Source organism: Barbatula barbatula, assembly GCF_947034865.1.
Source record: "Barbatula barbatula genome assembly, chromosome: 9".
Taxonomy (NCBI): domain Eukaryota; kingdom Metazoa; phylum Chordata; class Actinopteri; order Cypriniformes; family Nemacheilidae; genus Barbatula; species Barbatula barbatula.
This window is the reverse complement of record NC_136772.1, coordinates 12643993-12658741: the sequence shown is the minus strand read 5'-3', so window position 1 is coordinate 12658741 and position 14749 is coordinate 12643993. Positions and strand designations below refer to the sequence as shown.

At 40.4% G+C, this 14749-nt stretch overlaps 1 protein-coding gene across 1 annotated transcript in view; it reads left to right on the top strand.

Annotated features, from left to right (window-relative positions):
• Positions 1–14749, top strand: part of cntnap5a (contactin associated protein family member 5a) — a gene marked incomplete at both ends in the record, with an annotated part of 66261 nt that overhangs the window by 45020 nt on the left and 6492 nt on the right. The window contains 8 exons of the mRNA XM_079463864.1: positions 441–547; positions 1028–1147; positions 8609–8809; positions 10474–10630; positions 11071–11198; positions 11381–11551; positions 13472–13690; positions 13774–14013. Of these exons, the coding sequence (XP_079319990.1) occupies positions 441–547; positions 1028–1147; positions 8609–8809; positions 10474–10630; positions 11071–11198; positions 11381–11551; positions 13472–13690; positions 13774–14013 (1343 nt within the window). The remainder of the gene's footprint in view (positions 1–440; positions 548–1027; positions 1148–8608; positions 8810–10473; positions 10631–11070; positions 11199–11380; positions 11552–13471; positions 13691–13773; positions 14014–14749) is intronic.

The window sequence follows — 14749 nt, the reverse complement described above, 5'->3', positions numbered from 1 at the left end:
GAGGTTTTCAGATCCTGTAATATTGTGTTTCTTTTTCTTCATTTGCATAGAAGCTCCTTGTTGCAGATTATTCCTATAAACTACAGTGGCTTTGAAAAGCAAATAAACTCTTGCCAATGACGTGCCAATGACGTGACTTCGAATATTATTTGAACTCTTTTTAAATCAGACTCAGTTGCAGTTGATGTTATATTATCTGTTTTATTTTGATATATTTAATATTCCCTTTTCTATCTTGACTTAATAGACTGATCGACTGTGTCTGTCACTGTCATCTGACATTCATTTAAATTGGACTTTAGAAATAAATGTACTACATGTATTTGGCTTTAAATCATGCGATTGCATTCGGTTTGTTCCCGTTTATTTGATTCTATATCTGTGCGCGACCAGATTTGCACAATCCCTGATACCTCTGTTTATCTCTCATCCTCTGTCAGGTGTCTCTATAATTTTTGTGAGCACGGTGGCCGATGTTCTCAGACGTGGTCATCTTTCTACTGCGATTGCACTGGTACAGGATACACTGGAGCTACATGCCATAACTGTAGGTCTGCGCAATGGATTCCTACATTTTGGAAACACTAATAAAATTACAGTATTTATATATTTATGCATACAGTATGTAGTATATAGCGTCAATATAAAATATTGTTAAATATAAAATCTCAGTTTTACAGCAAGTAACATCTGTTTCAATTTCACTCCCAGCATGCCTTTGGGGTTCTTTGAATGAGCTTTGATATTTAGTGAAGACACAGTGACTAACATGGCATAATGGGCAGTATATCAAAGCAAGCGTCTACAGTCTGTGGGAAGATTGATGCTCTCTCTAGCAAAGCTCTGTTTCTCTCTTTGTTTGTTTCCCTTCAGGGATTGTCTTTATAGAAAGTTTGTTTAAAAGTACAGGCATGTACAGTAGAAAGCACTGACCTTTCAAACAAAAGCCTTGTTATTGCTTATGAAGTGTTTCATAAACAAATGCTTTGATAACCTTTGAAATCTTTTATCTTTACTTCATTTTTAGCTGTTTATGAAGCTTCGTGTGAACACTACAGACTCGCAGGCAGCTCTTCAGGATATTTCTCTGTAGATCCTGATGGAAGTGGCCCTCTGGATCCCATTCAAGTCTACTGTAATATCACAGGTACGTTTTTTCTTAAAAGTTTCTTGAAAGAAAAGTTTTTCTTTCAACACAAATGGTAGGAACAGCAGGTGCATGTTAACAGCACATTAAAACGTGCTGATTGTTGAAATTGATTTATGTGTTTTTGCAGTTTCGCAGTTTTTTGCACATTGTAAGCAGAGACATCAAGTTATTTCCTTTTAAAACGGTAACATGGTTACAAGTACTAAAATGGGACATTTAGAGTAATTTAAACTGTCACACAATATGGCCTTGCTAATTCAGGACTAAATGATACAAAAATGTATTTATGATACTGTTGTGGAATTTTCTTATTCCTTAATCAAGGTGAGTCAATTTTGACAAACGCAACATACAGAGACATCAGGTACTTTGCAAAGTATTTTATTGTCATTTAATCTGCATCATAAGCAATGAGCATGGTGCAGAGCAAAGGCGCTCTTTCCTTCTGCACCCAGAGTTTATATATTAAAACGTGAAAACCCCCTCCCTTTGCCCCTAGCCAGAATCCCGAGCTGGTTTCCGAGAAGTGATACCCGTTATTCCAAACAAAACATCTTGGCCTCTGCTCGAGGGCAAAGGCAGAGTGGTATGACGCGTATAGAGAAAAACATGATAACATAGAGAAGAAAACATGGATAAAAACTTCATAAACATATAGATAGACACATCAAGAAGCTAGACTAGAAAATTTCCATTACATTCCCCCCTTTTATCATATATGATAACCAAAATCTTTATACTTTGACCCGTAAGATGAGCAACGCCCTTTCCCTCATAACTAAAATTTTTCTGAGTTACAGCTAGTCTAAAACTTTCTCTTTTTCCTTTTTATTTAGCCGTCCCAGGGGACATAATGGCCCACATTTTCAAATTTCGTTGCCTTATCCACAACATCACCTGAGGTACACGTACCTCTACACAAATACATATTTGTTCCCCAGTACCTAGCAGAATTTGGGTAACACTTTCCCTCCCCATAGCATTTTATTAAACTTGGAATATAGTATTGCACAAAAACAAAATTCTATAATCTCTAATTTCTCGGGGTTCGATGCGTCCCCGACTGGAACAGTTGATTCCCTTTGTCAGCACGACCATTGCGAAGAGCCATTGTGGATGCCATTTTGATGGCCTACAGTTGGAGCTTGGACACCTTTTTGCAGTGGGAGGTGTGTCTTTCCCACGACTTCCTCCTGAAATCTTTGACTGCTTCGAAGTCTCCTGGCTGGAAGCTGTGTAATGGTTTGTCAGCTCTGTTTGCTACTGCTCCTTTGACCTGCACAAATATTTTGAGAGCAAAAACACAAAAACACATTGCTTTTAACATCCCCCCTTTTGACGCGTGGTCTAGGCCATGCGTCAAAATCGCAAAAGCAGGGAAAAAATGTTTTGGCAAACAGGTCAGGCCATTTGGGCCCCCCAAACATTGTCTGTGTATATACATGAGCACTCCTCCCAGAGTGCACGCTCAGCTGTTTCTGCAAAATGTTTGCATCTCTGCAAGAGAAAGAGTTTTGTTAGTGATTTCTGGAGACAATCTGTCTGTGTCTCTGATGTTGCTTGCTTTGCTGCAAGGTCAGCTCGTCGTCTTCCTGCAAAAAAATAGTTTCAGATACAAAAGTGTGTGTGGCATAGTCACACACAACAATGGCTGATGGGAGAAGAATGGCAGATAGCATATCAGCAACCTGTGTGTAAGAATCTTTTTACCATCAGCTTTCAAAAAGTTCCTGTGTTTCCAAAGTGTGCCAAAATCATGAGTTACACCAAATGCATATCTACTATCTGTGTGAATGTATGCATTTTTATTCTTTGCTAATTTGCATGCGTGTGAGTGCAATGAGCACTGCTGTTTGAGCAGAGAAATGGTCAGGCAGGCGGCCTGACTGTACTGTTTCAAAATCAGACACAACAGCAAACCCCACATGATTCTTTCCCGCCTCATCTGTTCGTGCACTGCCATCTACATAGAAAGTCAAGTCTGCATTTAGCAGAGGTTCGTCTCTGAGATCAACACGTGGCGAGCAGACTTGCTCTAAAGTGGCAACACAGTTGTGTGGGTCACCATTGTCAGGAAGTGGCAGCAACGTGGCTGGGTTTAGTGTGTTACATCTCTTTACCGTGATGTTCGGCAATTCCAACAACGTCAGATTATACCTCAGCCACCTCGCTGTCGATAAATGTGACACTCGTTGTTCTAACAGAATCATAGCCACTGCATGGGGAACAAACACAGTAAGGGGAGAATAACCAACAAACTCCCTAGAGGCCAGCACTGCTTTCTCCGCTGCTGCTACTGCGCGCAGGCACGGTGGGAGACCTTGTGCCACACTATCTAATCTGGATGACAGATAAGCAACGGGGCGCAGCTGGTCTCCGTGTTTTTGGAGCAGCACAGAGAGCATTGTGCCGTCTTTTTCGTCTACCATTTGTGTGAATGGTTTGTCTGGGTTTGGGATACCTAGCGCAGGCGCAGATTGTAGAGCTCGCTTTAGATCACCAAAAGCCTCAACCCCTTCATCAGTCCATTCAATCTGCGCATTTGCAGTCATGGGCTTCCCGTGAATCAATACCGTGAGATGTTTTTCCATCTCTGTGTACCTCAAAATGAAATTCCTACAGTAAGAGGTCATCCCTAAAAATGTCATTAGTTGCTTCTTTGTTTTTGGGCGTGCGATGTCTGAAATTGCAGACACGCGCTTTGCGGACAGCTGTCTGCCACGGTCAGTAATTTCGTGACCCAAAAAACGAACAAATTGTTTTGCCAGCTGGACTTTGGAGATATTCACTTTGTGTCCTTCGTGTGCCAAATGAGTTAACAGTCGTACAGTGTGTTCTTCACATTGCGCTTTGGTGGGTGCACATAAAAGAATGTCATCCACATACTGAAGCAATGCCACCCCCTTCGGGAGATGAAATGGCTCCAGTGATTGTCGCAGTGCCTCGTTGTAAATGGTCGGTGATTCGCAGTACCCTTGGCATAGACGTGTGAATGTATATGGCTTGCCATCAAATGAAAAGGCGAACCAGTATTGTGAGTCTGGGTGTACTGGCACACTGAAAAACGCGTTTGACAAATCAATCACCGTATACCATTTCGTCTCAGGCGGAATTTGGCTGAGAATGGTATACGGGTTGGGTACGTTTGGTGCTCGTGGCTGTACTGCGGCATTAACTGCTTGCAAATCTTGTACGAACCGCCATTCAACGGGTGCTCCCTTTTCTCTGATCTTTTTAACTGGAAACAAAGGTGTGCGCACAGGTGAATTTGGGCATGGCACAACTATGCCTTTATTTTTAATCTTTTTAAACTCATTAAATATTGGCCTTATGCCATTGAGGGCTTCTGGTTTGAGGCTTCTGTTTTGAGGGGGTATTGCTGTTTGCGTGGACGAAAATTACCCTTGGGCGTTATCTCAACAGGTTAACAGTTCCTAATCAACCAAACATAATATTTTCCTGTTATCAACAGTTGTACGGGCACCTTTCCCAAAATTTCTTCATTAATCTTTTTGTGTGTGAAAACACTTCAAGTCCCCTTGTTGCTGACAGACAGGCATGATTTTCACGATGGGCGTGCAACAAATTTGAATATTGCACGTCGTCCCTTTTAACCCATTCTATGGGGTGCGCATATTTGTCAGCAAAACACCCACAGCTCCCCACACCATTGTAATCAACGTCATGAGGCTCTGTGAGGCAATACATTCTACATCATACTTACGTAATTCAAAAACTACATCGTACAGCTGTACGAGCGCTGCACACGGGTCGTGTTGGTATCATGCTCAATCTGTCATCATACACATTATGACTCTGCCCAGCAAATGAATCGGGCAGCAGTCAGACATAAGAAACCTGTGTTGAAATTTGACACTCCCCAACTCACATTGCACCCTTTTGACATAAATTATTTTACATTAGAGCCACTAGCATTTAGGGAAAACACAGCTAGTTTAGACTCTGGCAAATTTAAACACTTCTTGTGAATCACAGTAGGCTATTCGTTGCCCCTGAATCTATCAAAAATTCAAGCGGTTTGTTGCACACAAGCGTTGTGCATTTTAGCAAAGTTCAGAAAGCGGTTTCATTCATCATGGAATGTGAGCTAAGCAGATCTTCATTGCATACAGTAGGAAAAAGCATTTCTTCATTGCATATGCTAAGGGAAATCATACTCACCACCCTCGGAATGATGCCTCACCTCCTCACTTCAATCCCCCTTTTGTTTTGACCTCAGTGGTCTCAGAGGCTCAGGACAATCATTTCGCCAGTGCCCCGTCTTTCCACAATTGAAACATTTCTCTGGATCATAGGTGCTAGAGGGTTTAAAACCTCCTCCCCCTCGCCATCTTCCTATTCTTCCGTGTTCTCCTCCGATATTCATTAGAGCCATGTGGAGTTCTTTATCTTGTTTGTTTTTCTTCTGAAGCTGTTTCTTGTCTGTTTGTCTTTCGGCGTGTACAGCATGACGGACAATCTCACTCATTCTCGCGCGATCTGGCTCGATGCATGATTTTTCCACTTCTCGTCTCAGCTCTCCTCTGAGGTTCCGCAGAAAAGCGGATCTGAGATGTCCTTCGAACGGACAAATGTCCGGTCCGTCTGCATCAGGTTGATGTCCAAAATGTTCTTTAAATACTTCCTCCAGCCTAGCCAAGAAATCCTCCACTCTTTCATCCGTCTTTTGCACACAAGCAGCGATCTTGTCCAGGTTCAGAGCTTTGTGAAACGTAGTTATTAGTCCTTCTAAGAATTCTTCCAGAATCCTCCTGTACTCAGCATTGTCTGCATGCAACCAGTTGACATGTTCCCTTCTATAATCCTCCACAGGCCATTTACCCTGTAGCTTTCTTAGGTCAGATGGTTTCAGTTTGACTTTCAACAGTCTCTCTAATTCTTTCATTGAGGGTGAGAATTCTTTGCAAAATGTCAAAAGTTCTTTGTCTGTCGGTGCTGGATGCACTCTTTCTTGCTTCGGACGCACCACGGGCTGTGGCATGTGCGGCACTGGTGCTGGTGGAGACACTGGTGGGGGCACTGGAGCTGCCTCGATCGGGTTCAGATGTCGGTGAGGAGGGACACAATCATCCTCCGGTTGGTGGTTGTAACAAGTCATAGATGGGGGTAAAGAAGACAGAGGGGTTAAATCATTATATTCAGGCAAAACAGGGTACAATGGAGTTTTCGGTGGTGGCAGTTCTTCCAATGCCTTTTCTTTAAAAACATAGTCACGTCTATTTGCTTCCCTCTCCCATAATTCTAAACATTTACACGCTTCGTCATATTTTTCCCTTTCTTTTGTAGACATTTTAAATATGTCTTTTTCCCCCATGTGTTCTCTTATTTTCTCTAATTTTGTGGTACTAAATGTACCGTTTTCTGGAAAGTTACCTTTTCCTATTAAATAGGGTACACCTTGTAAACTTCCCGTTCCCCACCTTTTCCTCATTTCTCTGTATGTTGGTTTATCCATATCCATATGGGAACTTCCCTGCCCCATTTTTAATTCTGAATAGTCCCCCAGACTGTTTAGAATCTATCTCGATTCTGAGTAGTCTCCCCTCTTTAACCAGACTGTTTTTAAGCAGTCCCCCAGACTGTTTAGAATCTCTCGATTCTGAGTAGTCTCCCCTCTTTAACCAGACTGTTTTTAAGCAGTCCCCCAGACTGTTTAGCGCTAAGTAGTCTCCCCTTTTTCTCCCAGACTGTTCAGAATATCTACCTGACTCACCACTTTTCCTTTTTGTGCCTTGCACTGAGTTCTTTTGGGATCACGTCAGCCTGGGGTCCGGAGTAGAGTTCTCTCGTCCCTGTATGGGGTTAGAGCTGGATTTGCTATGTCCAGGATGATCAGTCAACTCTAGTCCGTTCTCCGTCAGCCTTGTGATCCCATACCTCGTCGCCAAATTGTTGTGGAATTTTCTTATTCCTTAATCAAGGTGAGTCAATTTTGACAAACGCAACATACAGAGACATCAGGTACTTTGCAAAGTATTTTATTGTCATTTAATCTGCATCATAAGCAATGAGCATGGTGCAGAGCAAAGGCGCTCTTTCCTTCTGCACCCAGAGTTTATATATTAAAACGTGAAAACCCCCTCCCTTTGCCCCTAGCCAGAATCCCGAGCTGGTTTCCGAGAAGTGATACCCGTTATTCCAAACAAAACATCTTGGCCTCTGCTCGAGGGCAAAGGCAGAGTGGTATGACGCGTATAGAGAAAAACATGATAACATAGAGAAGAAAACATGGATAAAAACTTCATAAACATATAGATAGACACATCAAGAAGCTAGACTAGAAAATTTCCATTACAATACAGTAACTTGGTTGAATGTTACTTGAACAATTTGAGAGATTCACTGCAGTATGTTTTCAACTATCTTAGTTTCATGCTACTTAAGGTTATTTTATACAGTATTATCCTGTGAGAATACTGTAGTTTTTCGATGATCAAATAGGTTTCATTAAATAATATCAAATAGTTCTCAACATTTAAAAAATGAAAACAAAATTGTGCATTTAATGCTTTAAATAACACGTTTTTATATTTGTCTCGTGTGTGTGTGGAGCTTTATAAAGTTGCCAAAAATGCTTTAGACAGAGTTTGGCAGAATGCTTAGAAACCTTAAATGGGCTCAACTTAGTCACCTGCCTCTGCTTTTGTCTAAAAAAGAAATCAAATTATTTTTTTGTTCAGTTTAAATATTTAGTTTGCCATTGCTGCATGTGCCAGTTCTGACATTCACATTTTTACACTCTCCTGAATGTATTACCTTGGTAGCATTTTACAATAAGGTATTTGTAATTGTTAACATTAGTAAATGCATTACCTAAATTAAACTAACAACATGCAATATAGTTTTTAAGCATATTTGATAATTTTTGTTAATACAAATACAATTGGGTATATGCATACGGAGCGATACCGTATTTCCGCTAAAAAAGTGAAAAAAAAAGTAAACTTTTGCACTCACTCGAGGCATGATCACAGAGGTACACAACAATGCTCAGATGTAGGGCTGCCGGTTTGCTAAATTATATAGTTTTCTTACTAAACGCATCATTATCACTTGGTGAAAAATGACCTCAGCTCAATGAGAGCGGACGTGGCTTAGCTGGTTCAGACTTTAGCGGAAGTATGTCATCGCCCCATGTTCATATACCCCATTGTTCGTGTTAGTTCATGGTGCTTTAACTGATGTTAACAGTTACAACTGTTGATTTTAAAGATTTATTAAAACATTTAGAAATTAATATGATTAATAAATGGTGTGTAAGTATTGTTCAGTGTTAGTTCATGTTAGCAAATGCATTAGGTTATTGTTAACAAACGTAACCTTATTGTAAAGTGGTATCATGCCTTTTCTAATAGTACATCATATTTTATTGATTTATTTTCAAACTTGTTGCCTTTGAATGTTCTGGAGTGCTAAAATATTTCACATTATTTTCAGAGAACAAAGTGTGGACAGTGGTCCGTCACAACAGCTCAGACACAGTCACAGTAAGAGGTTCGACACTGCAGAAGCCGCACGTCGCGTGGTTCAATTACAGCGCCTCATCTGATCAGCTGAAGGCATTAGTGTCCCTGTCAGAACACTGTGAGCAGAAAATCGCATACCACTGCAGGAGATCACGACTCTTTAACCCCTGGGGTGAGTTTGTACATTCTGAACACTTGGGAACACTTAAATCAGTGATCTTTATTTGGTTTTGTTATCCATTAATGCAGAACAAACATCAGCAGAATGTGCTAGATTGACTTTGTCAGCTACTTTAGTTGAAGCTAATAACCAAAATGCTTCTTCCTCATCTTTATTCATACTGTACGATAAATTGTGAAGTATGAATTAGCCTAAATTAGACATGTCATTTTTGGAGAGGATCTGTCATGGGGAGATGTGGGTCTGTCAAAACTTTATTATGATAAATGAACACAGAGCAGTTTCGTGATGCGAAAGATGAAATGTTGAACTGGATAATACAGCCTTGCGAAAAAAATTCATTAGCATCTCACCACAGGCATGTGAGAAGGGTCATTATGTGTCTACAGGAAGGAAGACAGAGATGTAGCTTTTGAAAAGCTCTTTGTTTTTTCAGTTTTGGCAGCTATTGGAGGGAGTCAAGTGTAGGTTCCTCGGTTTATGAAAAATTGATGCAGCTCAATTCCCTGGAGGCTGATATCATGTCAGTCCAGACTATAAACACTATTATTATTCTCCACCCATTGTGTCATCAGAAATGCTTTCTTTTATCTTCTGGTCCAATAGGCTGAAAAGCATAATTGCTTTTTATAACAATATTTAACGTGCACAATAGTAAAACGTTACCTTGTTTACTTGCATACATACTTTATGTGAGAGATAAGACCTTTTTTCTTTAAAATTACATTGAACCGATCCGTAATATGTGTAAATATGATGCAATGCATTAGATGTGTCAATTTGTGTAACACTAGATGCAAATGCTTCTCTTGAGTTTTGTAATGTCATGTTGGCGGTTTATTATTAATAAAAAAAAGATTTGATATTTGAAAAACGGTTTTATGAATGAATCGTAGTAACTGTGGTAATGCAAAGATTTGGGGCTTGTGCTCAGAACGGATTTTCAGCAGCTAAAAGCTGTTTTATGCATTTGTGCATATAGCTGTTTGACACAAAGTATAAAGATTTATATTCCTTGTCAAGTGCAGCAAAGTGTTCAATCTCTCCAGTTTGAAAATGGCAGATCATTATTATCACATAATCCCACAGTCGTGAAGTTATGATAAAATACTGAGAAGTTCAAGGTCAATGTACTTTTTGTTTCTTGTATGCTTCTTGTGATTCAAAAGCTAGATAATGATAAAGAATGTCCATATTTTAGTCACGGTTTCTTTTTCAGTCTGGCAGTTTTCCCAGGCTAAAGTCATAATTATTGCCCAGATTAAATTCCACTTGGCATAAATATGCAGTTCATAGCAGAGATTTATTGAAAGCCTTTATCATCACACTTTATCACAAGTGTTTTGATTTAGTGCTTTAAATTAAGCTGTCGATTACAACTCTGTCATCGCATCCTGAGCTTGAAACCGCAAACGTCTCTGGCACGCATCAAAAGTATTGCTCAAGTAGTCAGTACAGATAAACCAATTACTTCTATTCAGTTATGCATGTCAGTCAATGTGAAGCTTGTAAGCACATTGTCCTTTTTTTACTAATGTTAATTTAAATGAGCTTTATATTTGTACAGTTTCTCCACTGCATCGTTTTTATTCACAGAAAATATGCTACGACTATGTTCGAGTTAATGTGTCCGGTCTTGTCTGGTGTAATTGCAGATGGCAGCCCTTTGTCGTGGTGGGTGGACCGCAGAGGAGAAAAGAGAACGTACTGGGGGGGATTCCAGCCGGGCGTGCAGCAGTGCTCATGCGGTCTGGAGGAAAACTGTGCTGACATGAACTACTTTTGCAACTGTGATGCAGATCGAATGTCATGGTAAATAAGACAAATGCGGCTTATTATGCATTAGACTTACTCACTTTATCTTAGTCTGCAGTCTTTTTGGTATGAAGACTGTGTCTATGGACTTGTTGGCTAAAACTGGGTGCATGCGCTTTGAAATTTGTAGCTTTTTGAGACACGTTTTGTTTGCTGCAGATATCTTAGCCTCTGTTCAATTTCTGGCAGTGTCATTACTATTGTATCGCATTCGTACGGTGTTACTGCCATGAAGATGGACGGACAATGGTCGTTGGGATCAAATATAGACAACAATGTGTCATACAGAATGGCACAAGAGATGTTGCAAAGTGTGCCATGGGTTTTATTTCAATCACACTGATTGCTTCAGACTGTCTGACAAGCAACAGTCATAAAAATAATATACAATATGCATCTCTTGTTAAAACAGTTTGGCATTTGTGTTTGGTTCACAGGGAGAACGACACTGGCGTCTTCTCATATAAAGAACACTTGCCGGTTCAGGAGATAGTGATTGGTGACACGTACAGACTGGGCTCCGAAGCCCTGTACTCCGTTGGACCCCTGCAGTGCTCCGGTGACAGTACGTTAACTGATCTGTTCTGCTGTTATCATACGTGACGGAGACGGATGGTTGGAAGAGAATGACAGAGCATGAGCGAGTGTGGGAGAAAAGAGACACCGGGCAGATAATTCTTTGTATAAACTGAATATATAATCCATTCAGACGTATAATCAAATATGTGGTGCATATCTTCCTGTTAGAGTCCTTGTGGAATGCTGCATCATTTTATCAAGAGGCTTCATGTCTGCATTTCCCCGGCCTCCAGGCAGAACTCTCCCTCGACGTTTCCTTCTACTTCAAAACAGCATCACTCTCTGGCATTTTCCTGGAGAACACAGGCGTTCAGGACTTTATCCGAGTTGAGCTGAGCTGTGAGTCAAAGCACCCTTAGCACTTAACAAATGTAAAGTCCTGTGTTCCGGTGCATAAAAGCCCTTAGTTACTGTATACGGTTAAAGTTACCCTTAATGAAACATGGGTTACTAGGCTGTCAATAAGCATCCAACTTTACTTGCTAAAGCCAAAAATTACAAAAGATTATCATTAAAAAGATGCACCATTGCAATTACTTAGAAGCCGTTTACACGAGGATGTTTTCAACGGAAAACGCAAAAATATTTATGCGTTTTGGCTGTACACACTGGGACTGAAAACACAAACTTTTGAAAATGGATCTCACAGTTCGTTACATGTAAACTGCAAGAGGGAACTTTCTGAAAACGATGAAGTCACGCGCATTACATTCGCCAGACTTTAAAAACACATATACGTCGACCAACAAAATTCAAAAGCTCTTTAGGCTTATAACTGTGCATGTGTATGTGCCAAGGCATGACCTATTTCTTTACACAACAACATCGCCATCCACTGGCCTGGCATGCATACTTCAGCGTTTGTATCTGTGTATATGGAGATATCCGTTTTGATAACGCTGTCATGTGTACGTGAAACTTTTCAAAAACGCATAGGTAACAATGGGGTAACAATGGCCTAACAATGGGGAGAGAAGCAACGTCAAGATGGCATCTCTTGTGATGGAAGTCTCACCTTCCAGTAAAAAGAGGCAATCATCAATCAATAAAGACTGATTATTCTCTGGGGCGGGGCTCTACACAGAGGCGTATAAGGCACTTGCCAACCTATGTGCATTCGCAGTAGCTTGAGCGACCTCAAAAAAAGTATTTTAGCTCAATGGAACAAAACGTATGGTTATGTTGGCTGGAAAATGTGAATTTTACCAGTGATTTCAGAATTATCTGTCCTCTCTCATTCAAGTAGATATGACTGTGGTCTTGCTTCATTGAAATAGCTGCCCGGAGGTGTTGCAAACAATGCCACCGAGTGGCATGCCTTCCTTAAAAAACTGATCCCTTAAGTCTTAAACTTAATTTGTAGAAATACTTCCTTAAACGCTAATGAAAATCTGGAGAATATTAGTTTAATGCTTTATAACACATTTGGAAGGCCTTCTTTTGCATGTTGATTTAAAATAATGTCTTTATCGGCTTCTGTTCTATATTTCAGTCACTGTTATGTTACATTTGTGGTCCATTCAATCTTCTACAATGTAACTACAGTTTAGCATCCGCTTCACCATTGCTGAGTCACGACAGAAAATATCCCAAAATGCAAAGAATACGGTATAAACACTTCGGTAAGTGTGATGGTGACGTTTGTTAAAATAGCTTCCCACAGGAGTTTTTACCCATCAATACCCTCACTTAAGGGTTTTCATGCAACCAGGCTCTGTTTCACAAATCGGATGGCACATTCATTTAATATGACACAAAGTATTGTTGAACCACATTAGGACATTTAAAACATTTTTATTATATAATTAACTGCATTAAATAGACGAGAAACATTAATGTGAAACATAAAATAAAAATTAACAATATTACATTATATTTTATATTCTACTGTAATAGTTAGTATTAGCTTATATTTTAGTTTCCCATTTTTGGTTTAAATCACCAGTTTAGTCATTGTAGTCACTGTGGACTCTTTAGACCCTAGAAGTTTATATATATATATTTTATGTTGAGGATGTATCTAGAACACCTAAATGATTAATTCACTTAGATACAGTATCCATTTCAGTGTGGCTTTATATCCCAGAACCCACAATAGTACCACAGTCTTCTTTTTTGGTGTTGAGACCAGTCACATGGTGCTTTGCAAATAATTACACACCGATCACATTGGCACACTCAAATCAAAGCAATTTTTAGGTATTAGATGTTATACTCATTGTAGAGTCTTCAGCTCATTGAAGTCCTCCTGTCCACCAGCTCCCTCAGCCGTGACCTTCTCCTTTGACGTGGGCAACGGGCCAATGGTCCTGACTGTAAAATCTCCTGTGCCACTGAACGACAGACAGTGGCACTGGGTCCGAGCCGAACGCAACGTGAGGGAGGTGTCCTTGCAGGTTGACCAGCTGCCCCTCCGGATCACAGAAACCCCTCCCGATGGACACCTACGCCTTCAGCTAGGCAGCCAGATGTTTGTTGGTAAAATGAATTTTTTCAAGATTCACAGTAGAAAAAGTAATATGCAGGCTGTTCATTCATATTCTTTGTCTTTGGCTTTACAGGATGCACAGCCACCAAACAAAGAGGTTTTCAAGGGTGCATTCGGGCATTTAAAATGAACGGATTTATGTTTGATCTGGAGGAGCGGGCCAAAGTGACTCCGGGAGTGAGTTCAGGGTGTGCTGGTCACTGTAGTAGCTCGGCTGGACTTTGCCACAACCGGGGGAAATGCATTGAGAAAAGCAGCGGTTACGTGTGCGACTGCACAAACTCTGCCTATGGAGGACCCTCGTGCACAGAAGGTAAATCCCATTAAGCATTAAATAGAAAATTACAATTTCAGGAAAAAAGCACTTAACTAGAATCTGCATAATAACTAATTGTAGCGAATTCAATTTGAGAGGATTCAGCTCTTCGGCCATAATTGGCCTTGTTTTGCAGACGGTTGCTAGGCAATAAAGAACACTTCCCAGGAGCAGCATTATCATCATCTTTGTTTCAAGCATGATGAAACCAGCATGTAACATATAAGATGAATTAATGTCGACTTGCTGACGTATATACATTTGCATAATGTACCGTAAAAATAATGTACCCATATGTCAGTGGGCAAGTGCTGCCAGTCCCTGAATAACTCGGCTCTATCAAAGGCTCTCTGCTGCTGGATTGGAGAGCTTTGATATTGCCTGCATGAGCACAGACGGCACAGACGTCTTGGAGGCGTGCGTGTCGAGTGGGTTTTTCGATGTACGGAATCTAAAACAAAGCTACCTTTTACATAAGAATTCCTCGGTCCACAAAAATCCATGCTACCATCATGCCCCATCTACAAAGCAATATTGATCTTCTTTAATGATACATGGCTACGTTTGGATTTTCATCTTCGTGTGGGAGGAATGTTCAAGCACCTTGTTTGAAGTCGTGGAAATGTACATACGGAAAATGTAAACATAACGTATAGTGTTGTATAAATAGCGCTGACGGTAAACATCAAGGTGAAATGGACACATTGACATTCATGAAGACATCAGGAAGTCA